The 24,905-nt window shown below is 45.7% G+C and overlaps 1 protein-coding gene across 3 annotated transcripts in view; it reads right to left on the bottom strand.

Moving 5' to 3' along the window:
- fam189a2 (family with sequence similarity 189 member A2) overlaps positions 1-11,499 on the bottom strand; it is an 89,112-nt gene extending 77,613 nt beyond the window's left edge. Inside the window, exon 1 of one of the 3 annotated variants that reach the window (XM_080188368.1) lies at positions 10,363-11,499. In XM_080188368.1, coding sequence (XP_080044494.1) covers positions 10,363-10,656 — 294 coding nt within the window. In that variant the 5' untranslated portion in view covers positions 10,657-11,499. Of the gene's footprint in view, positions 1-10,073; positions 10,231-10,362 lie in introns of those variants that run through there. The other 2 variants (XM_080188367.1, XM_080188369.1) reach the window with 2 other exon arrangements.
- Between the last annotated feature and the right edge of the window lie 13,406 nt (positions 11,500-24,905).

The raw sequence follows: 24,905 nt of genomic DNA, 5'->3' as shown, positions 1-24,905 counted from the left end.
CAAATGTGGGCAATTGGGACTAGGCTCGGGGTTAAAAAGGGACAGCATGGACAAGTTGGGCCGAAGGGCCTGTTTCCATCCTGTAAACCTCTATGACCATCTGACCCATTGAAATGGGGAAACGGTAAATGTTTGGTTCCGATGGGATTTATTGATGAAAAGTGATCGGATTTTCCTTTTGAGATCGGCGGTTGCAGTGAATTGAACTTTTTGTAAATAACTTTGTAAATGGGCAGCACTGCGGCACAGTGGTTAGCACTGAGCCAGGGACCAGGGTTCAATTCCGGCCTCGGGTCACTGTCTGTGTGGAGTTTGTACGTTCACCTCCTGTCTGCGTGGGTTTCTTCCCACACTCCGCGGGTTAGGTGAATTGACCATGCTAAATTGCCCCTTAGTGTCAGAGAGAATTACAGAGTAAATACATGGGGTTACGGGGGTAGGGCCCTGGGTGGGATTGTTGTCAGTGCAGGCTTGATGCGCCGAGTCATCTCCTTCTGCACTGGGGAGATTCTACGATTCTAACTCAGTTCTGCCAAAGTCTCCCACACCCTCAGAAGTAATAACTCAGCTACACCCTTGCTTGAAGCACAGGCGTGCAACTCAGGAACCCTCCAGGTTAATGCAGTGAAGAAATGTCACTCCCAAAGCAGCAGCAAGTTACATCATGTGATGCAGTCAGTCCGCAAGACATGCTGTTGTTTTAAAATCCATGCCTGAGGTAGTCGTTCTCGTGCAAGAAGCCAAGCACGTGAGATCACTGCCACGCACTCAGCTCCCTCCACTGTACTCCCTACATGACTGAACACATGTGTGCTCTGCTACAAATCTCAAATCCCCAACTACCTTATCCTGAGAGTCCTGACCAGCTCCCCCTCCCAGCACACAAAGCCTTTCATCCACATTGACAGTCCTGATCACATCTGAAACATGAACGGACAGCTCACGTCTAACATCTCGGCAGACGTGATCTGCAAACGTTCACAGTCCTATCGCACCTTGTTTCCTGCTCGCAGTGCAAAACAGAAGAAAATTAAATTGTGCAAGGTTTTCAGACATTTTACATTGGCCCTTACATTCATGCATGGGGAGGTGATGGCCAGGTGCTATTATCGCTACACTATGAATCCAGAAACTCAGTTAAAGTTCTGGGGGCCCAGGTTTAAATCCCACTGCAGATGATGGAATACGAATTCAATAAAAAATATCTGCAATTAAAAATCTACTTACCATGAAACCATTGCCAGAAAAACCCATCTGGTTTGCTACAGAAGGAAATCTGCCTTCCTACCCAGTCTGGCCTACATGTGACTCCAGAGCCACAGCAATGTGGTTGGCTCTCGACTACCCCCAGGCAACGAGGGATGGGTAATAAATGCTGGCCAGCCAGTGACGCCCCCTGTCCCACAAATGGATAAAATAAACTGTCTCCCCCTACACTTGCCCCTAACAATGTTGCCTCCCAGAGAAACGTCAAATTTCCAAATACTGCTATAACACGAAGAAGACAACTTAGATACTGAGAGAGACAGGGGACACCAGCTCACTGTGTGACTCCAAGCTAGGGCTGCCAACTGATTGTCGGAGCATGCAAGGACTGACAAGAGCCAATGCTTTAAACCAAATAACTAATTTAGACTTAATGAGATCACTTTGAAGCAAAGTACAACCAATCCTCACAGGATTGTTCAAGACAATAACATTAGAAATAGGAGCAGGAGTGGACTACATGGTCCATCAAGCATTGTCCATCATTCAATATGATCATGGTTAATATTGGGCTTCAATTCCACTTTTCCCACTCATTCCCCAGACTCCCTGATTCCCAGAGAGACCAGTCTATCCAAGGCTGAAGTAAACTCAATGATGGAACATACCCTTCTCATTCCCACTCATTCCCCAGACTCCCTGATTCCCAGAGAGACCAGTCTATCCAAGGCTGAAGTAAACTCAATGATGGAACATACCCTTCTCTACCTTTAGGGTAGAGAATTCCAAAGGTTCACAACCGTTTGAGTGAAGGGATTTCTCCTCATCTCAGTCCTAAATGATACTCTGAGACTGTGCCCCAGTGTTTTAGATTTCCTGTTGGAAACAATCCCCCAGTGTCCACCCTGTCAAACCCCTTCTGAATTTTCTAGGTTTCAATGAGATCATCTCTCATTCTACTGAACTGGAGAGAATATGAACGCAATGTACTCAACATAGGACAACTTCCTAATGGCTAATCCCACCTAAACTACACATCTTTGGACTCTAAGGGGCAATTTACCATGGCCAATCCACGTAGCCTGCACATATTTGGACTGTGGGAAGAAATTAGAGCCCCCTTACGTACTAATTACTACTCTGTACTAATTTGATGAACGTTCTCTATATTGCCTCCAATATAAGTGTATTCTTTCTAAAATGAAGACCAAAACTACACACAGTAGACCAGATGTGGTCTAACCAAATCCCTGCACAATTGTAGCAAGACTTCTTTATAGAGCATGAATTGGGTATCATTGAATCCTTAAAGTGCAGAAGAGACCGTTCAGCCCATCAGGTCTGTACTGACTCTCTGAGAGAGTATTTTATCCAGACCCTCTCCCTCTCCCTATCCCACGCATCTAACCTACAGATCTTTGGACACTAAGGGACAATTTAGCATGGCCAATCCACCTAACCTGCACATCTTTGGAGTGTGGGCAGAGACCAGAGTGCCTAGAGGAAACCCACACAGACACGGGGAGAGTGTGCAAACGCCACATAATCAGTGAGTGACCCAAGGTGGGAATTGAACCTAAGTCCCGGGTGCTGTGAGGTATCAGTGCTAACCACTGTGCTGACGTGTCCCCCGGTCAGTTTCCTGACGAGAAGAAGCAGGGAAACGGGCCATTCAGCCCCACAATGTTAATATTTCACACGAGCTGGCTCCCACACTGCTCACATTTGAGATATCCTTGCATTCCTCCCTCTCACCTGTCCTAATCTCTCTCTATGTAGCTCAGTGGCACATTTTGCTGTGAACCTCCCCCCAGTCATTTTGTGGCATTTAACCTATTAACCAACGATAATGTCGCTGTGTAAATGCAGGTTGTTGTTATCACTGTTGGTGCCTCATCTTTCGAGACACCTCAGCAGCCCTGTAAATAGCAGAATGACCCGTTCCTCATCTACCTGTGTCTTAAATGGCTATGAGATGAAAAGTGCAACACCTGCCAACTAGAAGCCTTGTCCCAGATACTGTCAGAACCGGCAAATTAGGGAAAATGTTCAACAATCTCATTTCAAAGCCACAGCATGTTAAAGCTAAAAGAAACCTAATGATGCCACATACTTTTGTATAAAATCAAACAAGTTATGCAATTATGAAACAATCCATGATATTCAGTCTTGATACTCTTTGTAAATGCACATCATATAGACCATAAAATTCTTAACATTGGCTTTTTGAAAAACTGAGCAAAATGTCAACATTTGCTGAGGTTTTGATTTGATTTACATGTATTAGTATACCATGAAAAGTATTGTTTCTTGCGCACTATTACAGACAGAGCATACCATTCATAGAGAAGGGAAGGAGGAAGTGCAGGATGTAGTGTTACAGTCATAGCTAGGGTGTAGAGAAAGATCAACTTAATGCAAGGCAAGTCCATTCAAAAGTCTGATTCAGTAAGAAGTCTCACAATAACAAATTAAAGTCCAACAGGTTTATTTGGTAGCACAAGCTTATGGAGTGTCTCTCCTTCTTCACCTGATGAAGGAGTGCTCTGAAAGATTATGCTACCAACTAAGCTTTTTTGGATTTTAACCTGGTGTTTTGAGACTTCTTACTGTGCCTACCCTAGTCCAACGCCAGCATCTCTGCATCAAATGTCTGATGGCAGCAGGGAAGGAGCTGTTCTTGAGTCAGTTGTTATGCGACCTCAGACTTTTGTATCTTCTACCCAATGGGAGAAAGTGGAAGAGACAATGTCCCGGGGTGCATGGGATCCTTAATTATGCTGGCTGCTTTGCTGAGGCAGTGGGAAGAGTAGATAGTGTGAATGGATGGGAGGCTGGTTTGAATGATGGACTGGGCTTTTGTAGTGCCTTGCGGTCTTGGACAGAGCAGGAGCCCATACCAAGCTGTGATACAACCAGAAAGAATGCTTCCAATGGTGCATCTGTGAAATTTGGTGAGAGTTATAGCTGACATGTCAAATTTCCTTAAGCTCCTGAGAAAGTAAAGGCGTTGGTGGGCTTTCTTAACTATAGCGCGGCAACCAGTGAGGGTGACAGCTGTAACGGGGCACAGAGAGGTTAGCAGAATGAGCAGGGGAAGTGCCAGGTGGATTTCAATACAGCCAAGTGTGCGGAAAGGCATTTTAGCAGAAGGGACTGCGAAAGGCAATGTAGACAAGATGACGCAGTTCCAAAGATCGTGCGGGAATAGAGGATTCACATGCCTCAGACTTTAAAGTCGGCAGGGAGAGCAGTTGGTGAAGCATTTGGGATCTTGGGCTTCATAAACAGGGGTGTTCAACACAAAGGCCGGGATGAACCTTCATTAAGCTCTGATTAGGTCACAACTAGCGTACTGCATCCAGTTCCAGTCACCACACTGTAGGAAGACCGTGAGAGTCCGCGAGAGGGAGAGTTACCGTAATAGTTCCAGGGATACGGGGGTGAGTCTTAGTTACAAGGCTAGGGTTGGAGAAGCTGAAACATAGAAGATTCTTTGGCGGGGGTGGGGGTTAGACAGGGTAAATGTTGGGAGAATGTTTCTACTCATGGGACGGTGTAGGACCAGAGGGCATTGTAATAACTTCAACAAGACCCATGAGGTGGGTCTATCTGGAGTGTGAGCTCTCTGATCGAAGTCCCTTCTGTACCCACTGGGCACCGCAGGGATTGGGGTGCATTACTGACCCCTTAAATCACATTTTAATTTGATGTTTTAAGTTTCCTTTCCGCTTTATCTTTTGTTTCAGAGAGTTCCCCTCCTTTTGGGAGCAGACTCGTTTGAGTTGTCCCTGAATTAATTTGATTTTGTTTACTTGGGTGGTCACAAAAAGAAGATGTCCCTGATTGCAGTCAGAATTGCCTGCCCAATCAGGGAGCGTCGCCTGTATATAAATAGGGGGGGGTGTCAGGTCCACTGGCACTCCAGATTCTGACTGTGTTCCTAAAGCACTCTCAGAGTGGAACAGAATTTATAAATCTGGTGACGGGACATTGGCCTCTGGGGAGTTATTTCAGATATAGTCACAGAATAATTGGGTGCTGATTTAAGATGGATTTGACAAAGTATTTCTTCTCTCAGACAGTGGTGAATCTTTGGAATTTTTTACCCCAATAAGCTGTGGAGGTCGAGTCCTTGAACATTTCTAAGGCTATGAGCGATAGGTTTTTAATAGTCGGGCAATTAAAGATTATAGAAATAAGGCAGAAAAGTGGATCAGCTGTGATCTTATTAAATGGTGGAGCAGGCTTGCAGGGCTGAATGGCCTCTCTCGTTCCCATTTCTTATTCTTGGAGCAAAGGAGTTCGAGGTGTACGAGATTATGACATGTTTCTATACAGCAGACAAGGAAAATCTGTCTCTATTCTCTGATAGCAGAGGAACTGGGGCATAGATTTAAGATTCTGACCAAGTGAGGGGGGTGGGAGCGGATTTAAGGAAGAGCATTTTTACACAGCGAGTAAAACCAATGATTTCGTAAGGAACTTGGATGGGCGCATGAGGGAAATAAATTTGCAAAGATACGGGGACGCAGTGGGCGAGCGGGACCGATTAGATTATTCTACAGTGAGCTGGCATCAAGTTGATGGGCTGAATAGCCTCTTTCTGCCACATGATGGCTGGGACTATGGGCACAGTGTTCAGCTGTGTATCAGGATGTTACATAAAGGAAATGCGTTTGTCAAAAGGATGCAGAGGCATTGGAGAGGACGCAGAGAGGATTTAGAAAGCTGACAGTAGAAATTGGTGGATTCGGAAAGGATTGACAAGCTGGGTCCCTTTTCTCTTGAGAAAAGAAGGCTGATGGGTGACCTGACTCTTAAGAGTGGATATTGAGAGAATGTTTCCTCTTCTGGGGAACAGCATATCCAGAGGCCATTGAATATAAGATAGTCACCACAAATCCAATCATAGAATCTTACAGGAGGCCATTCAGTCCATCGAGTCTGTACTAACCACAATCCCACACAGGTCCTATCCCTATAACCCTTTGCATTTACCCTAGCTAGTCCCCCTCATACTAAGGTGCAATTTAGCATGGCCAATCCACCTAACCCACACATCTTTGGACTGATGGAGCAAACCCACACAGACACAGGGAGAATGTGCTAACTCCACGCAGACAGTGACCCAAGCCGGGACTCGAACCCAGGTCCCTGGCGCTGTGAGGTAGCAGTGCTAACCACCATGCCACGACTGGAATTCAGGAGAAACATCTTTACCCAGAAAGTGGGGAGAATGTGGCCTGGTTGAAGTGAATAGTAGATACATTTAAGGAGAGGTCAGAGAAGCCTATGAGGAAGAAGGGAATAGAGAGTTACAATGATGGATTCAGACAAGAAAAGATGGGAGGAGGCTCAAGTGGAGTATAAACACTGGCATGGAATAGTTGGGCCAAATAGCCTGTTTCTGAATCAATTAATTTTTAAAATTAATTTTACACAGAGTGGGCATTGTTGGCTGGGCCAGCATTTATTGCCCATCTCTGACTGCTGCCCGCTTCAGAGGGCAGTTGCGAGTCAACCACATTGCTGTGTGTCTGGAGTCACATGTAGGCCAGACCAGGTAAAATTCCCTAAGGAACATTAGTGAACCAGATGGGTTTTTCCCACAACCGACAATAGTCATCAGTAAATTTTCAATTCCAGATATTATTTTTTATTGATTTCAAATTCACCCTGCTCTCCTGGGCCCAACCAACCAACATCACTAAAACAGATCATCCTGCCATCATCACTACGCTGTTTGTGGGATCTTGCAGTGCATTAATTTGCTGTTGCGTTTTCTACATTACAACAGGGACAATGAAAGGCATGCTGGTTAGGTGCATTGGCTACGCTAAATTCTTCGTCAGTATACCCGAACAGGCGCCGGAGTGTGGCAACTAGGGGATTTTCACAGTAACTTCACTGCAATGTTAATGTAAATCTGCTTGTTACACCTATAAATAAACTTAGGCTTAAACTTAAGTTCAAAATGTATTTCATTGGTTGTACAGCAATTTGGGATGTTGTGTTCTATAGGGAGAAAAAGCTTGCATTTATATAGCGCCTTTCATAACCATAGGATATAGAATCCCTACAGTGCAAAAGGAGGCCATTTGGCCCATTGAGTCTGCGTTGACCCTCCAAAAGAGTATCTTACCTTGGCCCACCACCGCTCTATCTCCATAACCCCATTTATTTACCCCATTAATCCAGATAACCTACACATCTTGGGACACCAAGGGGCAATTTAGCATGGTCAACCCACTAAGCCACACAACTTTGGACTGTGGGAGGAAACCGAAGCACCCAGAGGAAACCCAGGCAGACACAGTGCAAAATCCACACAGTCGCACCTGAAATTGAACCCGGGTCCCTGGCACTATGAAGCTACAGTGCTAACCATTGTGCCACCATGCTGCCCAAACTGGTTTACAGCAGTTCAGTGCAACCTTCCTCAAACAGCAATGTGACAATCATGGAATTATCTATTTTTATTAAATGCTGTTGGTTGAGGGTTGAGTCAGGGAACCAGGAAGATCTCTCTAATTCTCCGGACCAGTGCTATGGAATCTTCTGTACCAGCTGGAATAGCAGGACAGAGTCTCCATAAGAACATAAGAACATAAGAAATAGGAGCAGGAGTAGGCCATCTAGCCCTTCGAGCCTGCCCCGCCATTCAATAAGATCATGGCTGACCAGAAGTGGATCAGTTCCACTTTCCCGCTTTCTCCCCATAACCCTTAATTCCCCTGTCTATCAGAAACGTATCTACCCGTGACTTAAATATATTTAGCGAGGCAGCCTCCACCACTTCAATGGGCAGAGAATTCCAGAGATTCACCACCCTTTGAGTGAAGAAGTTCCTCCTCAACTCTGTTCTAAACTGCCCCCCCCTTATCTTGAGGCTGTGCCCTCTAGTCCTACTGTCCTTTCTGAGCGGGAAGAGCCTCTCCACCTCTATCCTATCCATCCCATTCATCATCTTATAGGTCTCAATGAGATCCCCCCTCATCCTTCTAAACTCTAACGAGTACAAGCCTAGTTTATTCAGCCTCTCCTCATAGCTCAATCCCCTCAACTCCGGTATCAGCCTAGTGAGCCTCCTCTGCACTCCCTCCAAGGCCAAAAGTGCATCACTCCCTTAGCACTGCAATGCTGTGCTGATGTCTCCAGGGTGAGGCTCAGACACGTAGCCTTCTGACTCAGACGCAGGCTAGCTATCCAGTGAGAAACAGCTCATTCTTTTAGATGCTGAGCTACACATTGACGGAAACGCTGTTATCTTCCCGCACAGGTTCCTGTTATTCTTTGACAATGACTGGGAATACCACAGGCATCAAGCAAACGTGAGTCTCACCGGCACAGGAGACATTGCAACACCACGATACCTTCCGACAATTCTCAACTTCAATTTCATAGAATCCCTGTAGTGCAGAAGGAGGCCTGTCGGCCCATCGAGTCTGCACCGACCACAATCCCACCCAGGCCCTATCCCCGTAGCACCACGTATTTACCCTGCTAATCTCCCTGACACTAAGGGGCAATTCAGCACGACCAATCAACCTAACCCGCACATCTTTCGGACCGGGGGGAGAAACCAGAGCACCCGGAGGAAACCCACGCAGACACGGGGAGAACATGCAAACTCCACGTAGTCACCCAAGGCCGGAATTGAACCCGGGTCCCTGGAGCTGTGAGGCAGCAGTGCTAACCCACTGTGCCACCCCTGGGGGCGAACGAGATCAATGGTTATGGACAGAAAGCAGGATTAGGCTATTGAGTTGGATGATCAGCCATGATCGTGATGAATGGTGGAGCAGGCTCGAAGGGCCAAATGGCCTCATCCTGCTCCTATCTTCCATGTTTCTAACCCATGCAGACACGGGGAGAATGCGCAAACTCTGCACAGATGGTGACCCAAGACAGGAATCGAAGCCGGGTCCCTGATGCTGTGAGGCAGCAGTGCTAACCACCATGCCACTGCCCATTTCTGATACATTTTTTTAAAAAATTGCTGAAACTGCTACTTCACAACCTCGTCTATTAAAACCGATATCCATCGCTAATTAAAATAGAAATTGTCATTTGTAGCTGAATGTGTAAAATAGTTTCGAACAGTGACAAGCTCAGGAACATGCATCAGCAGGGTAACTAATGCTGCACAAATTTAACCTACACCTAAAAATATAAATAGCTCTCAAAGATAATGTCTGTACAGGCACTGTTTAAAAGCAACAGAATATGAGGCAGAATTAAAATTAAAACAATAAAGTTCATTTATTAGTCGCAACTTGGCTTACATTAACACTGCAATGAGGTTACTGCAAAATTTCTCTAGTTGCCACACTCCAGCACCTGTTCGGGTACACTAAGGGAGAATTTAGCACAGTCAATGCACCCTAACCTGCCCGTCTTTCAGGCTGTGGGAGAAAACCCACACAGACACGGGGAGAACATGCAGACTTCAAGCAGACAGTGACCCAAGCCAGGAATTGAACCTGGGTTCCTGGCGCTATGAGGCAGCAGTGCTAACCACTGTGCCACCGAAAAATAAATAACATTGGAATTTGCAGAGCTGTTACAGAGGAGCAGAGGCAGTGGGACTAATGGGATATGGCTTTCAGAAAGCCAGGCCAGGCCAAGCCAGGCATGATGGGCTGAATGGCCTCCCTCTGTAATATTCAAATTTAGAGAATATTGGGTCAAAGACACAGAGAGAACGTGGGCTTGAACAGCAAAAGGACAAGAGGTTAGGACCAAATAGTCATGCAGAATGTACAACAGAAAAACAGGCCATTCTGCCCTTTGTTATAAAGAGATACTATAATGCTCAAACATCATAGAAAGAAACCGGGGCCATGATCACATTGGGAGCTTACTGTGCACAAATTGGCTGTGGCATTTTCTGCATTACAACTGTGACCACGCTTCCAAAGAATTTAATTGGCTGCCAAGTGCTTTGGGAACATTCTGAGGTCGTAACAGGCGCTACATCAATGCAAGTCTGCCTATCTTCAAACTGGCCCCAAAGTCAATCAGGTTAGAAAGTGCAACAGCTCCGGCAATCTGTAGATTGGACACAGCAAGAGGGAAGGGTTAGGGTGGAGAGTTAACTGGACGCTTGTCAAACTTTTAGAAGAAAGTTTTGAAGTTAGTTGCTGAACTCACCGAGGAGCCGGCCCAGAAGGGACAAGAGTTCCTGACATTGGGGGACTCGGTGAGGGACAGAGCTCCGAAGCTGAGGGACACGATGGAGAAGCCGAGCGCGATCTGCAGCAGTCCCAGGGCGAAGAGGGAGCGGCCGTACAGCGGGCAGGAGAGCGGCTGGCGAGCCGGGCTGGAGTGCAGCGCCCCGGGCCATGAGACACAGCGAGCCCGGAGCCGGAGCGGAGTCTCCCCGCTGCTGCCTGCGTTCGCTTGCACCGGGCAGCAAGAAGTGGGTAACACCACTGGCAGTGACATCGACAGCAAGGAGAGACACACATATACACACACACAGGCTTTAAGAGTCAGCTCTCAGGGTTCAACACTCCTCCCCCCCCGCCTTCCAAAACCCAGGCAAAACTTCCCCTTTCCTTCCAAACTCTTGGGCAAACTTCTCAATTCACTCTAAAGCCATTTTGCCAGGGACTGACTGCCTTTTAGGCAATGTGCTCCAGCTCTCCCAAGTTGCAGCACGTCCCACTTTTCCAACTCTTTTTTTTTAAAAACCCACCCCTTGTTTTCCAGAGTGGATGGAATCGTTTTAAAATAACTCTTGGCCAGTTTGAGGGATTGTGTTACTAGAACTGGCAGCAACACAGCTCAGTCACTTTCACAGTAAGATTCCGACCCTTCACAAAGCAGCTAGAGAATTGGGGGGGTTTAAATAGAGAACCCCAAGGAAAGTATTTTTAATTTTTTTTTTGAAAAAAGCAGGTTTTTTTTCGTTTGACCGAGGTCAGCTTTGTTTTTAGAACTTGTATTTGATTTTTTTTTTCAGAGCTGGACTTATCCTGCACTCCTGTGTCCCCCTCAGTCATCAATTCTGAACTGACAAAGATTGGCACTCCCCTGACACTCAGGGATAGGGGAAGATATGCGACATGTGTGTGGAAAATACCAGGCGTGTGTGGGCAGGAAATTTCTTTATGCAGGGTCTCTGAAAGGGAGATCAAGCAGAGTATTTGATCTCAGCCACACTCAAAGAGTCATAGAGGTTTACAACATGGAAACAGGTCTTTCGACCCAACTTGTCCATGCTGCCCTTTTTTTTAAACCACTAAGCTAATCCCAATCGCCCACATTTGGCCCATATCCCTCTATACCCATGTAACTGTCTAAATAATTTTTAAAAGACAAAATTGGACCCACCTCTACTACTACCTCTGGCAGCTCATTCCATGATGTGGAGATGCCAGCGTTGGACTGGGGTCAACACAGTAAGAAGCCTCACAACACCAGGTTAAAGTCCAACCTGTTTATTTGATAGTAAACCCACAAGCTTTCGGGATTTGCCCCTTCGTCAGGTAAGTGGAGAGCTTGTGGGTTCATTATCAAATAAACTGGTTGGACTTTAACCTGGTGTTGTGAGACTTCTTACTGAACTCATTCCAGACACTCACTACCCTCTGTGTGAAAAAAATTGCCCCTCTGGATCCTTTTGTATCTCTCCCCTCTCACCTTAAACCTATGCCCTCTAGTTTTAGACTCCCCTACCTTTGGGAAAAGATGTTGACTGTCTAGCTGATCTGTGCCCCTCATTATCTTATAGACCTCTCTGGCACAGTGGTTAGCACTGCTGCTCACAGTGCCAGGGACCCGGGTTCAATTCCCTGCTTGGGTCACTGTGGAGTTTGCATGTTCTCCCTGTATCTGCGTGAGTTTCCTCCGGGTGCTCCGGTTTCCTCCCACACTTCAAAGATGTGCGGGTTAAGTGGATTGACAATGCTAAATTGCCCCTTAGTGTGAGGGGGAGTGGGTAGGGTAAATGCATGGGGTTGTAGATATAGGGCCTAGTGGGATTGTGGTTGGTGCAGAGTTGATGGGCTGAATGGCCTCCTTCTGCACTGTAGGATTCTATAATTCTAAGATCACCCCTCAGTCTCCTACGCTTCAGGGGAAAATGTCCCAGTCTATCCAGCCTCTCCTTATAACTCAACCAACAAGTCCTGGCAGCATCTTGGTTGAGGGAGAAGTTTGTGTAAAATAACAACATATTTACATCACGCCATTAACAACACAAACCACATTTAAAAACGTATTAACAGAATATGAACCAGCATTTGTTGCCCACTCCTAATTGCCCCCTGAGAAGGGTGTTGTAGCCTCCTTGAACCATAGCAGCCGTGTGGTCCACCCACAGTGCTGTTAGGGAGGGAGTTCCAGGATTCTGACCCAGTGACAGTGAAGGATATATTTCCATGTCAGGATGGTGAGTGGCTCGGAGGGGAGCCTCCAGGTGATTGTCCCTCTCTGCTTCAAGAGGATGGCCATCATCTGGTACCAAAGAAAAGCCAAGCAGCGTGCCTTAATGACTATCGTCCAGTGGCTCTGACATCCATCATTATGAAGTGCTTTGAAAGGTTAATCATTGCACGAATCAATTCCAGCCTCCCGGACTGCCTGGATCCACTACAGTTTGCCTAATGCCTCAACAGATCCACAGCAGACACCATCTCCCTGGCCCTGCACTCAACCCTGGAACACCTAGATAACAAGGACACCTATGGCAGACTCCTATTTATCGACTACAGCTCAGCCTTCAACACCATTATTCCCACAAAACTCATCTCCAAACTCCATGCCCTGGGCCTCGGCACCTCCCCCTGCGACTGGATCCTGAACTTCTTAACTCATAGATCACAAACAAAGAGCAAGAAAAATTACAGCACAGGAACAGGCCCTTCAGCCCTCCAAGCCTGCACCAACCATGCTGCCCGGCTTAACTAAAACCCCCTACCCTACCGGGGACCATATCCCTCTATTCGCATCCCATTCATGTATTAGGCAACACGTCCCATAAAAGTCACTATCGTATCTGCTTCCACTACCTCTCCCAGCAGTGAGTTCCAGGCACTCAGCACCCTCTGTGTAAAATACTGGCATTGTACATCTCCTTTAAACCTTGCCCCTCGGACCTTAAACCTGTGCCCCCTAATAATTGATTCTTCCACCATGGGAAAAAGCTTCTGACTATCCACTCTGTCCATGCCCCTCAGAATCTTGTAGACTTCTATCAGATTGCCCCTCAACCTCTGTTGTTCCAGTGAGAACAAACCAAGTTTCTCCAACCTCTCATAGCTAATGCCCTCCGTACCAGGCAACATCCTGGTAAATCATTTCTGTACCCTCTCCAAAGCCTCCACATCCTTCTGATAGTGTGGTGACCAGAATTGAACACTATATTCCAAGTGCAGCCTAACTAAGGTTCTAAAAAGCTGCAACAAGACTTGCCAATTTTAAACTCAATGCCCCAACCAATGAAGGCAAGAATGCCGTATGACTTCTTGACTACCTTCTCCACCTGTATTATCACTTTCAATAACCTGTGTACCTGTACACCCGGATCCCTTTGTCTATCAATACTCTTAAGGGTTCTGCCATTTACTGTCTATCTGTATTAGACCTTCCAAAATGCATTACCTCATGTTTGTCCAGATTAAACTCCATCTGCCATTTCTCTGCCCAAGTCTCCAACCAATCTATATCCTGCTGTATCCTCTGATGGTCCTCATTGCTATCACAAGTCCACCAGCCTTTGCATCATCTGCAAACTTACTAATCAAACCAGTTATATTTTCCTCCAAATCATTTATATATATTACAAACTGCAAAGGTCCCAGCACTGATCCCTGAGGAACACCACTTGTCACAACCCCCCATTTAGAAACGCACCCTTCCACTGCTACCCTCTATCTTCTATGACCGAGCCAGTTCTGTATCCACCTTGCCAGCTCACCTCCGATCCCATGCGACTTCACCTCCTGCACCAGTCTGCCATGAGGGACCTTGTCAAAGGCCTTACTGAAGTCCATGTAGACAAGATCCACTGCCCTACCCTCATCAATCATCTTCGTCACTTCCTTGAAAAACTCCATTAAGTTTGTGAGACACAACCTCCCCTTCACAAAACCATGTTGCCTCTCACTAATACATCCACTTATTTCCAAGTGGGAATAAATCCTTTCTTGGGCAATCCTCTCCAATAATTTCCCTACCACTGATGGAAGGCTCAGTGGCCTGTAATTACCAGGATTATTCTTGTTACCCTTCTTAAACAAAGATCCCAGAGATTAGTGTCAGGGGGATTAGTAGGATAAATACATGGGGTTATGGGGAGAGGGCCTGACTGAGATTGTTCTTGGTGCAGGCTGAATGGCCTCCTTCTGCGCTGTAGGCTGGAGACAACACAAGGCCATGGAGCATTTTGAAGAGGAGGATTAGAATTTTAAAAGTGAGAAGCGAGGTTATGGGTGAATGGGATGTGGTGCAAGATTGGGTACAGCAGCTGAAGTTTATATAAGATGGGTGATGGATTTGTTGGTCAGCATGGACATGATGGGCCCAATGGCCGCCCCCCCCCGTGCTATAAATATTAATGTGAGCTCAACCAGGGCGAGGCTGAAGAAGAAGGAGATTGAGAAGGTCACCAACAGCAGTAGCAGGTGATGGCATAGCTGCCTCACAGCGCCAGGGACCCAGGTTCAATTCCCGGCTTGGGTCGCTGTGTGGAGTTTGCACATTCTGTCCGTGTCTGTGTGTGTTTCCTCCGGGTACTCCAGTTTCCTCCCACAGTCCCAAAGATGTACAGGTTAGGTGGATTGACCATGCTACATTGCCCCTTAGTGTCAAGGGGATTAGAAGGGTAAATACTTGGGTTAAAGGGATGGGGCCTGAGTGGGATTGTTGTCAGTGCAGGCTCGATGGGCCAAATGGCCTCCTTTTGCACTGTAGGGATTCTATGAATTGCATCTGTTCTATATTATTCACCTCAGCCCTTCCCTGTGGTAGCGAGTTCCACTTTCTGAATAAAGTTATAATGATTGTGAACTTACTTCTGAAGAGTCATAACATGCCAGAATTTACACTTGCCTCTTGCACTTTTAGCTTATTCCGTGTTAACCAATTGCTGAAGGTGCAACCTGATAATATCGCAGTATGGGAAACCAGGCACTGAGAGCGGAGGGAATAGGGGATGAAACATTGCCTGTCCTTAAACAAAAGATTGAAGGATTGGGAAATAATAGGTGCAGGGTCTGAGCGAGGACGTGTACGTAAGAGTGGGTGAACGCAATGTCTAATCAGTTGCAGAAAGAGAAATAAAGGTTGGAATTTTACAGCCCCATTGTGACGGGTCTGGAAAATGTGGCAAGCCATTCAAACATTCACTGACTCGGTAAGAACTGGAAAATCCTGACAGTGGGGTGGGGGGGGGTGTGTGAAATTCCACCCAAAGGGAGGGAAACAAAAATTGGATTAAGAGAGAGAGAGATGGGGATAAAGTAAACACGTTTCTTAACCATTTTAATTTGATAGTTTGAAAAAAATTCACATTAATAATTAAAACCTGAAGGAATGATTCTCCACATTTGTAAAGTTTAATTTCCAACTCCAGAGAGGTTGGTTGTCAGTAATTGATGCATCACAGGATTAAAAGGGAATGTATGCTTCCCGTGAAAAGACAACTTTCTGTGGTGAATTCCGTAACTGCGCAATGCACAAATGCAGAAACTCTACACTGCAATTCAGTGTCAGGCAGCAAGGAGCTGCTTTTACAAAGCTAATTCCAAAGCAGCAGCAAAACTCAGGCAGAAACCTTTGGATATTTGAGGTGAGACATCTGTTTATTCCTACACCTGAAATTGCTGTATCCTTTAATATAAATAATGAAGAGTTCCATTAGCCTTACCATTATATGGCTCAATGTTGGAGTTCATGATATGATTTGTTTGACTTCCTGGGGTGACTTCCTTCAAACACAATTCTATTTGTGGTGTTCCACATCATGTACACGTATGGTAGCGATAAGGGTGCGATTGTTGAATGTCAACCACAAGATCTGAGCTTGGGCAATAATAGATTTTATTAGTTCTGATGAAGGGTCATGGCATGGTGACACAGTGGTTAGCACTGCTGTGTCACAGTTCAATTCCCAGCTTGGGTCACTGTCTGTGCGGAGCCTGCACGTTCTTCCCATGTCTGCATGGGTTTCCTCCATAATCCCAGTGGATTGGCCATGCTAACTTGCCTCTTAGTGTCCAAAGATGTGTAGGTTAGGTTGATTGGCCATGCTAAATTGCCCCTTAGTATTAGGGGGAACGTGCTAGGGTAAATATGTGATGTTATGGGGATAGAGCCTGGATGGGATTGTTGTTGGTGCAGATTTGATGGGCTGAATGGCCTCTTCTGCGCTGTAGGGATTCAATAAATAGTCAAAACTGAACACTTGATGGGATTTTCCAAGCTGCCACGTGTTTCGTACCAGTGTAAACGGCTGGATCTTTCGATCCCCTGTTGTCATCAGGTTTCCGGTTGAATGCATCCCTAATTGCTGGTAAATTCACAGATGGGGTGTGCCGTTGATGGGACCGGATGACATCCCAGAAGTTCTGTCGCTGTTGTCAGATAGGAAGTGCAGCGGCCAAGGTGCGCACAGCAAGATCCCACAAACAGCATAATCGCCAGATAATCTGTCTCAGCGGTGTTGCTTTGAGGGTTAAATTTTGGGTGCAGAATACCGGACTCCCCTGCTGTTGATCAAAGTAATGGACATGGGATCTTTCTGTCCACTGAAGAGGGTAGATGGGGACCTCACTCCTCATCTGGAAGACCATGGGAAGACCCAATTAAAGCTGGGGAAACCCATCATACCACATACTCGCAATTCGATTGAAATCTCACCTCCGCTCTCCTGCCCTTTGTGCAAAAGTTTAGTGAGTACTGAGCCCTCCTATTGCAGGGAAATAGAACATCTTTCCATTGCCAATCCTCAATGATTGAGCATAGCACAGTGGGTTAGCACTGCTGCCTCACAGTGCCAGGGACCCAGGTTCGATTCCCAGCTTGGGTCACTGTCTGTGCAGAGTCTGCACATTCTCCCCGTTTTTAAAAAAATCATTAGTGTCAAAGTAAGGCTTACATTAACACTGCAATGAAGTTCCTATGAAAATCCCCTCGTTGCCACACTCCAGCACCTGTTCGGGTCAATGCGCCCTAACCAGCACGTCTTTCAGACTGTGAGACGAAACTGGAGATCTCGGAGGAAGCCCATGCAGATACGGGGGGAACATGCAGACTCCGCATAGACAGTAACCCAAGGGCCTGTGTTTGTGCACATTTGGAAAGACGTGCTGGTTAGGTGCATTGGCCGTGCTGAATTCTGTCTCAGTATACCCAAACAGGCACCGGAATGTGGTGGCTTGGGGATTTTCACAGTAATTTCACTGCAGTTTTAATGTACATCTACTTGTGTCACTGATAAATAAACTTATACAATTTAGCTCAGAGCTCCATCTATTCTGTCCCTACAATCTGCACTAAGCCACAATCCTGTATCTGCACCAGTTAAGACCAAATAAAGACAATTTTTTTACCTGCATGTAGCCACCCAGTAGAAACTGGATTGAATTTGAAATCAAAATATAGTCTCCTTAGAACCAAGATATAGCTCTTGATGATTCCTTTGACATCAAATGTTATCAGTTGTCTCCATGTTGCTCTGTCTCTGTTTCCCCTTCTTTTTCCCAATTCAGTTTATTTATAAGGTGTTGTGACCATTTGAAATGTGGATTCTTGTGGTTTGTCCTGAGGAGAGCAAGATGAAAAGATTGGCAACACATCTCTCTTTCCAGCAGTATCCAACTGCATTTATTTCTTTCTGTTTTCCGAAATGTAGAAAAATTACAGCACAAACAGGCCCTTCGGCCCACAAGTTGTGCCGAACATGTCCCTACCTACTAGGCTTACCTATAACCCTCTATCTTACTAAGTTCCATATACTTATCCAAAAGTCTCTTAAAAGACCCTATCGAATCTGCCTCCACCACCACCGATAGCAGCCGATTCCACACACCCGTCACCCTCTGGGTGAAAAGCTTACCCCTGACATCTTCTCTGTACCCATTCCCCAGCACCTAAACACTGACTCATTTTTCATCATAACATTCAGGTGAAATGATAGCATTCTGATGGCTGTATTTTCAGGAACAAGGTGAGGGTGGAGTGTTGGAGGGGGGCGGGGGGGGGGGTGAATGTGGTCCTCAGTGACTCCTTTGACATCCCATTCTTCCACCACTTATGCTTCACCCCTTCCCCCACCACCACCACCATCCCCCCAGGCTCCTAATCCTTTCCAGCACTTCCTTCTCTTCCACCACTGCCTTAATGAAGCATCTAATCAACCCATTTCTAGTCCTATACTCCACTGTCACCCACCTCATCTTTAATTCTCCACCTACCTTGCAATGATGCACAATGAGTCCAAAGGTTTTCCCTATCCATAACCAACTCCCTTCCCACTCTGCTCTCGTCTTCACTTTCCAAAAAATGTGGGTTTTCAAAATTGGATAGGCTTTATTTTCCTTAATAAAAGTCCTTCCATTGACTCTGTCTACACTTCCTGCTGCCTCGGCAAAGCAGCCAGCATAATCAAGGACCCCGCGTGCACCAGACATTCTCCCTTCCATCTTCTTCCATCGGGAAAAAGATACAAAAGTCTGAGGTCACGTACCAACCAACTCAAGAACAACTTCTTCCCTGCTGCTGTCAGACTTTTGAATCGATTTACTTTGTATTAAGTTGATCTTTCTCTACACCCTAGCTATGACTGTAACACTACATTCTGCACTCTCTCCTTTCCTTCTCTACGTACGGTATGCTTTGTCTGTATAGCACTCGAGAAACAATACTTTTCACTGTATACCAACACATGCGACAATAATAAAGCAAATCAAATCAAAAGAAATAATCCAAATAGAATGAGGAAAGGGACTGTGCAGTTCCTCTGTTCCACACATATTAGAAAATGTTAAAATTGTTACAACTGCTAATGACACAGCGACGGAGGGGAGGCCTGATAGAAGTCTACAGGATTATGAGAGGCATGGTTAGAGTGGATAGTCAGAAACTTTTTCCCAGGGTGGAAGAGTCAACTACTATGGAGCACAGGTTTAAGGTGCGAGGGGCAAGATTTAAAGGAGATGTACGAGGCAGATTTTTTATACAGAGGGTGGTGGGTGCCTGGAACTCATTGCCGGGGGAGGTAGTGGAATCAGATACGGTAGTGACTTTTAAGGGGCTTCTTGACAAATAAACGAATAGGATGGGAATAGAGGGATATGGTCCCCAGAAGGGTAGGGGGTTGTAGTTCAGTCGAGCAGCAGGGTCAGTGCAGGCTTGGAGGGCCGAAGGGCCTGTTCCTGTGCTGTAATTTTCTTTGTTCTAAAGCAGGTGAGATAAATTAAAAGAAAATCAAATGTAGCTGACATTAGCATAAAGAAGTTTTGTTTTACAGCTTATTACACTTTTGGAAGTTTATAGAACATAAGCTGTACAGCTACATAATCTCCCTCTCTCTCTTGTTTAATAAATACTCTTGGATTAAAGCTTCTGAAATTTGTTCACTCTCTCTCACGTGTAATTTTGAAAAAAACAACTGATCATAAATTGCTGGCGGCTAAAGGAAAATATTCCATCTGACTGAACATTAACTGATATGTTTGGAAGGGCACATGCTGGGAATACTCAAGTCAAACCCAACTAAGAGCATCATAGCTCTGGGCAAGAAGCGTCAAAGCGAAGCTGATACCTTTGGTCGAGACTGAGCTCTCAAAGGAAAAATTTAAATGAGAACATTAAGAAACGCACGAAAACCAATGAATAAATTTCCTAACATCAATGTGGTAATGACCTAAGCAGCTTTGATTAATCCTCTTCGGTAAAGAGAAGCAAAATGGTCATATCCTAAACTGTTCAGTTCCCAAAAGAACCCCCCTCTCACCTAAACTGTTCAGTTAATGCAAAAAGCATTGCTTTCAGAAAGCACAGTGGTGGCACAGTGGTTAGCGCTGCTACCTCACAGCATCAGGGACCCAAGTTTGATTCCCAGCTTGGGTCACTGTCTGTGTGGTGTTTGCACAGTCTCCCTGTGTCCGCGTGGGTTTCCTCCAGGTGCTCCGGTTTCCTCCAACAGTCTGGAAGATGTGCTGGTTAGGTGCATTGGCCATTCTCCCTCAGTGTACCCGAACAGATGCCAGAGTGTGGCAACTAGAGGATTTTCACAGTGACTTCATTGCAGTGTTAATGTAAGCCTACTTGTGACTAATAATATAAAATTAACTTTAAACTTTTTCTACTGAAGTTTGCACATTCTCCCCGTGTCTGCATGGGGGTTCCTCCCACTGTCCAAAGATGTGCGGGTTAGGTGGATTGGCTATGCTAAATTGCCTCTTAGTATCAGGAACAGTAGCAGGGTGAATGCATGGGGATACAGGGAAAGGTTACAGTGCAGACTCAGTAGGCCAAATGGCCTCCTCTGCACTATAGGATTTGGTTGAAAATATAACAACTATAATTATAGTGAAGCCAACATGTGCATGTGCGAGACAGCAAAGGGGAAAATAGTTGTGTAGTGATAGTCACTGCAGTACGAGTTCAGGTTAATGCTCTGTGGATACAAGTTTCAATCCCACCACGACACCTAGTGGGATTTCAATTCAATTAATAAATTTGGAATTGAAAGCTAGACTATCATTTTCTGTCGTTTGAAAACCCATCTGGTTCACCAATATCCTTTAGGGAAAAAAAATCTGCCATCCTTATCTGATCTGGCCTACACAGGACGATGTGGAGATGCCAGCGTTGGCCTGGGGTAAACACAGTAAGAAATCTCACAACATCAGGTTAAAGTCCAACAGGTTTACTTGGCTGCAAAAGCCACTAGCTTTCAGAGTGCTGCTCCTTCGTCAGGTGAGTGGAAATTCTGGTGTGGATATTTTCTAAACGGGGAAAGGCTTTGGAAATCTGAAGCACAAAGGGACTTGGGAGACCTGATTCGGGAGTCCCTTAAGGTTAACATGCAGTTTCAGAACTCCCGCTTATCTAACGAACGAGCAGCACTCCGAAAGCTAGTGGCTTTTGCTACCAAATAAACCTGTTGGACTTTAATCTGGTGTTGTGAGATTTAAAGGTGACTCCTGAGCCACAGCAATGTGAGCCCTTTAACTGCCCTCTGAAATGGCTGGGCAGGACACTCAGTTCACGGGCAATTAGGGATGGGCAACAGATGCTGGCCTTGCCAACTTCACCCACATCCTACGCAAAGACAAGGCTGAGATGCTGCAAGTGTCTCAAGCTTCGAATTTCAGGTTGATGATCCTATTAGTCTTTCTCCCACGGACGCCCTTTGGCTAGCTCAGTTGATGGAGCACAAGATCCTTAATCTCAGGGTCATGGGTTCAAGCTCCATGTTGCACGCCATTGTTTTGGAAACCAAAGGAAATAGGGGGATCAGACTATTGAGTGGGATGATCAGCCATGATCATGATGAATGGTCGAGCAGGCTTGAAGGGCCTCCTCCTGTTGTTTCTATGCCAAAGTTGAGCCAATTCAGTTCACTCCACAAATTATAGAGAAATATCAATAATGCCAAGACTATGGGCACCCACAGGCAGTAGCACGGTGGTATTATCACTGGACCAGTAATCCAGAGACTCAGGATAATGCTGTGGAATCTGGTTTCAAATCCTATCATGGCAAATGGTGAAATTTGAATTCAGTAGAAGTAATGACAACTATAGAACAATTGTCGATTGTTGTAGAAACCCACAACCTGCCAGACATGTAGCGAGCAAGTTGCTTCTCTCACTCAGCTTTTCATGTAAGGTATAACTATGGCACTGATATCAGCCAGGCAATTTGGAAACCTGTCCACCTTTAGTCCTACCCACAAAAATCTGAACCAATCCCACCTCCCTTGCCTCAATGAGCCTCCTTCCTAACACAGTGTAAAACAATGGAAAGAGTCTTCAATAATGCCACCAAACTGGGACCACAGCTTTTCACTGTATACATTAGTGATCTGGAAGAGTGGAACTGAGGGTATGATTGCTAAATTTGTGGATGATTCAAAGATATGTAGAGGGGCAGATAGCGTGGAGGCTGCAGAATGACTTGGACAGGCTGGGAGAATGGGTAAAGAAGTGGCTGATGGAATACAATGTGGGAAAGTTTGAGGTCATGCCCTTTGGTAGGAAGAAAAGAGGCACGGAGTATTTTCTAAATGGGGTAAGGCTTCAGAAATCTGGAGCACAAAGGGACTTGGGAGTCCTGTTCAGGATTCTCTTCAGGTTAACATACAAGTTCAGTCGGCAGTTAGGAAGGCAAATACAATGTTAGCATTCATTTCTAGAAGGCTAGAATACAAGAGCAGGGATGTACTGCTGAAGCTATATATGGCTCTGGTCAGACTCCATTTGGAGTATTGAGAGCAGTTTTGGGCCCCATACCCAAGAAAGATGTGCTGGCCTTAGAAAGGGTCTGGAGGAGGTTCACAACAATGATCCCAGGGTGAAGGGTTTGTCACATAACGAGCGGTTGAGGACTCTGGACTTACACACTGGAGTTTATAAGGATGAGAGGGAGGGGGAAATCAAATTGAAACTTACAGAATACTGAGAGGCCTAGAGTGGACGTGGAGAAGATGTTTGTACTATTGGAAGAGATCAGAACTCACGGCACAACTTCAGAGGGGATGCTCCTTTTTATATGGAGATGAGGAGGAATTGCCACAGAGGACTATAGAGGCCAGGTCACTGAGTGTCTTTAGGACTGATAGATAGGTTCTAAATCAATAAGGGGAGAAGGCAGGAGAATGGGGATGAGAATCATGTGAACCATGATTGGCCGGCAGAGCACTTGATGGGCCAAATGGCTAATCCTGCTCCTATATCTTATGATCTAAGCTGCATTAACTCACCAGCTCAACAGCACTCAGGTTTGGGTTACACCAGGGATACTTGTCACAAACCTCATCAAAACCTTGAAGCAGGCAAGAGATGAATAACGGCCGCATTCAAATCCCACACCATTTTTTGCCGAAGTATGTCAGTGTCCAATCACAAAAGGGACATGAAGATGGGGATTAAAGACCATGGCCTACTTTGGTACCTGATTAAGCAACATCTTGGTCTAAAAATTTCTTATCCTGGTTTTTAAATCCCTCCATGGAATCATCTACATTTCGATAACCTTCACAGGACACATGGTGTTGCGCTAACAGCAACAGATTAAAAATCCCAGAGGCCCAGTCTAACACTCTGGGGACATGGGTTCAAATCCCAGCATGGCAGCTGGTGGAATTTAAATTGGATTAATAAATCTAGAATTGAAAACTAGTCTCAGTAACGATGAGCATGAGACCAGAGTCCTAAAAACCCATCTGGTTCACTAGTGTCCTTTAGGGAAGGAAATCTGCTGTCCTTACCTGGTCTGGCCCACACTTGACTCCAGAGTTACAGCAATGTGTTGACTCTTTACCACACTCTGAAATAACCTAACAAGCCACTCCCCAATAAAGGATATTGGCCTTGCCAGTGATTCCCAAACCCATGAAAGAATTTAAAAGCCTCAGCCCCTCACCCTCCTGTATCTACACTCCTCTAATTCTTGGTAACCAAATAACCTTCTTCCCAACACCCTGGACTGTGTCAGAAACACAGAAGGCCTGGTAAGCATCCCTAATTTTAATCACTGCACAAACGGTGGGCATATTTTCAGTTAACCGGCCCCTGAGCTCTGGAATTCCCTCCCTCTAGCTAATTTTTGTATTTCAAGGTGCTCCTCAAGACTCTTTGACCAAGAGTTTGTTCACCTCCATGTGACTGTGTCCCCATTTTGATAACACTTCTGAAAGGCAGCTTGTAAGATTTTATTACATTAAAAGGCTATATGTATGGAAGCTGTTATTGTTGAATGACAGTCATTAGAGACACAGGCCATTGGAGAAGGGTTGTCAAACGTCTCCAGCTTCAATGTCTTGCCAGTCACACAGCAGTTTGGGGAAATATTTCTCGTTATTCTTCCACACGCGATTCCTCCTGGGTATTCTGCAAAAAGCAACCTTCCCTCTCTCCTGTCTACAGGACACAAGTCAGGACTGAGATACTTGCCTACGAGGGAAGTGTAGATGAAAAGGACTCAGCAACAGTGGAATATGAAGAATCCTTATTGGTGGGGAGGTGTCATTGAGGAATCTTTTGTTAGGTTTGGGTTCCAAGCTTTCTCCGAAACAGGATATCTCTCAGCAGTGCGGGACCCCTGCAGTAATGGCATTGCAGAGTAGCTGCCTTGATTTTTATGCTCAGGTCTACGGCACGGGACTTGAACTCAACCTTCTGACTCAAAAGCAAGTGTCCCATCAACTGAGCCATGGCTGACACTCAGGGCCTCAGCATTGGGTGACACAGTGGTTAGCAATGCTGCCTCAATGCCAGGGACTCAGGTTTGATTCCTGGCTTGGGTCACTGTTTGTGCAGAGTCTGCACATTCACTCCCATGTCTGCGTGGGTTTCCTCCAAAAGACGTGCTGGTTAGGCACCAAATTCTCCCTCACAGTGTACCCAAACAGGCGCTGGAGTGTGGGACTAGGGGATTTTCACAGTAACTTCATTGCAGTGTTAATGTAAGCCTACTTGTGACACTAATAAGTAAATCAAAATAAAGAGGGCAAAAGG

This window comes from Carcharhinus amblyrhynchos, chromosome 5, assembly GCF_965287045.1.
Source record: "Carcharhinus amblyrhynchos chromosome 5, sCarAmb.v2.hapA, whole genome shotgun sequence".
In the NCBI taxonomy this organism is placed as follows: Eukaryota; Metazoa; Chordata; class Chondrichthyes; order Carcharhiniformes; family Carcharhinidae; genus Carcharhinus; species Carcharhinus amblyrhynchos.
Note: the sequence above shows the minus strand (reverse complement) of the source record. Positions and strands in the feature narration are given on the sequence as shown.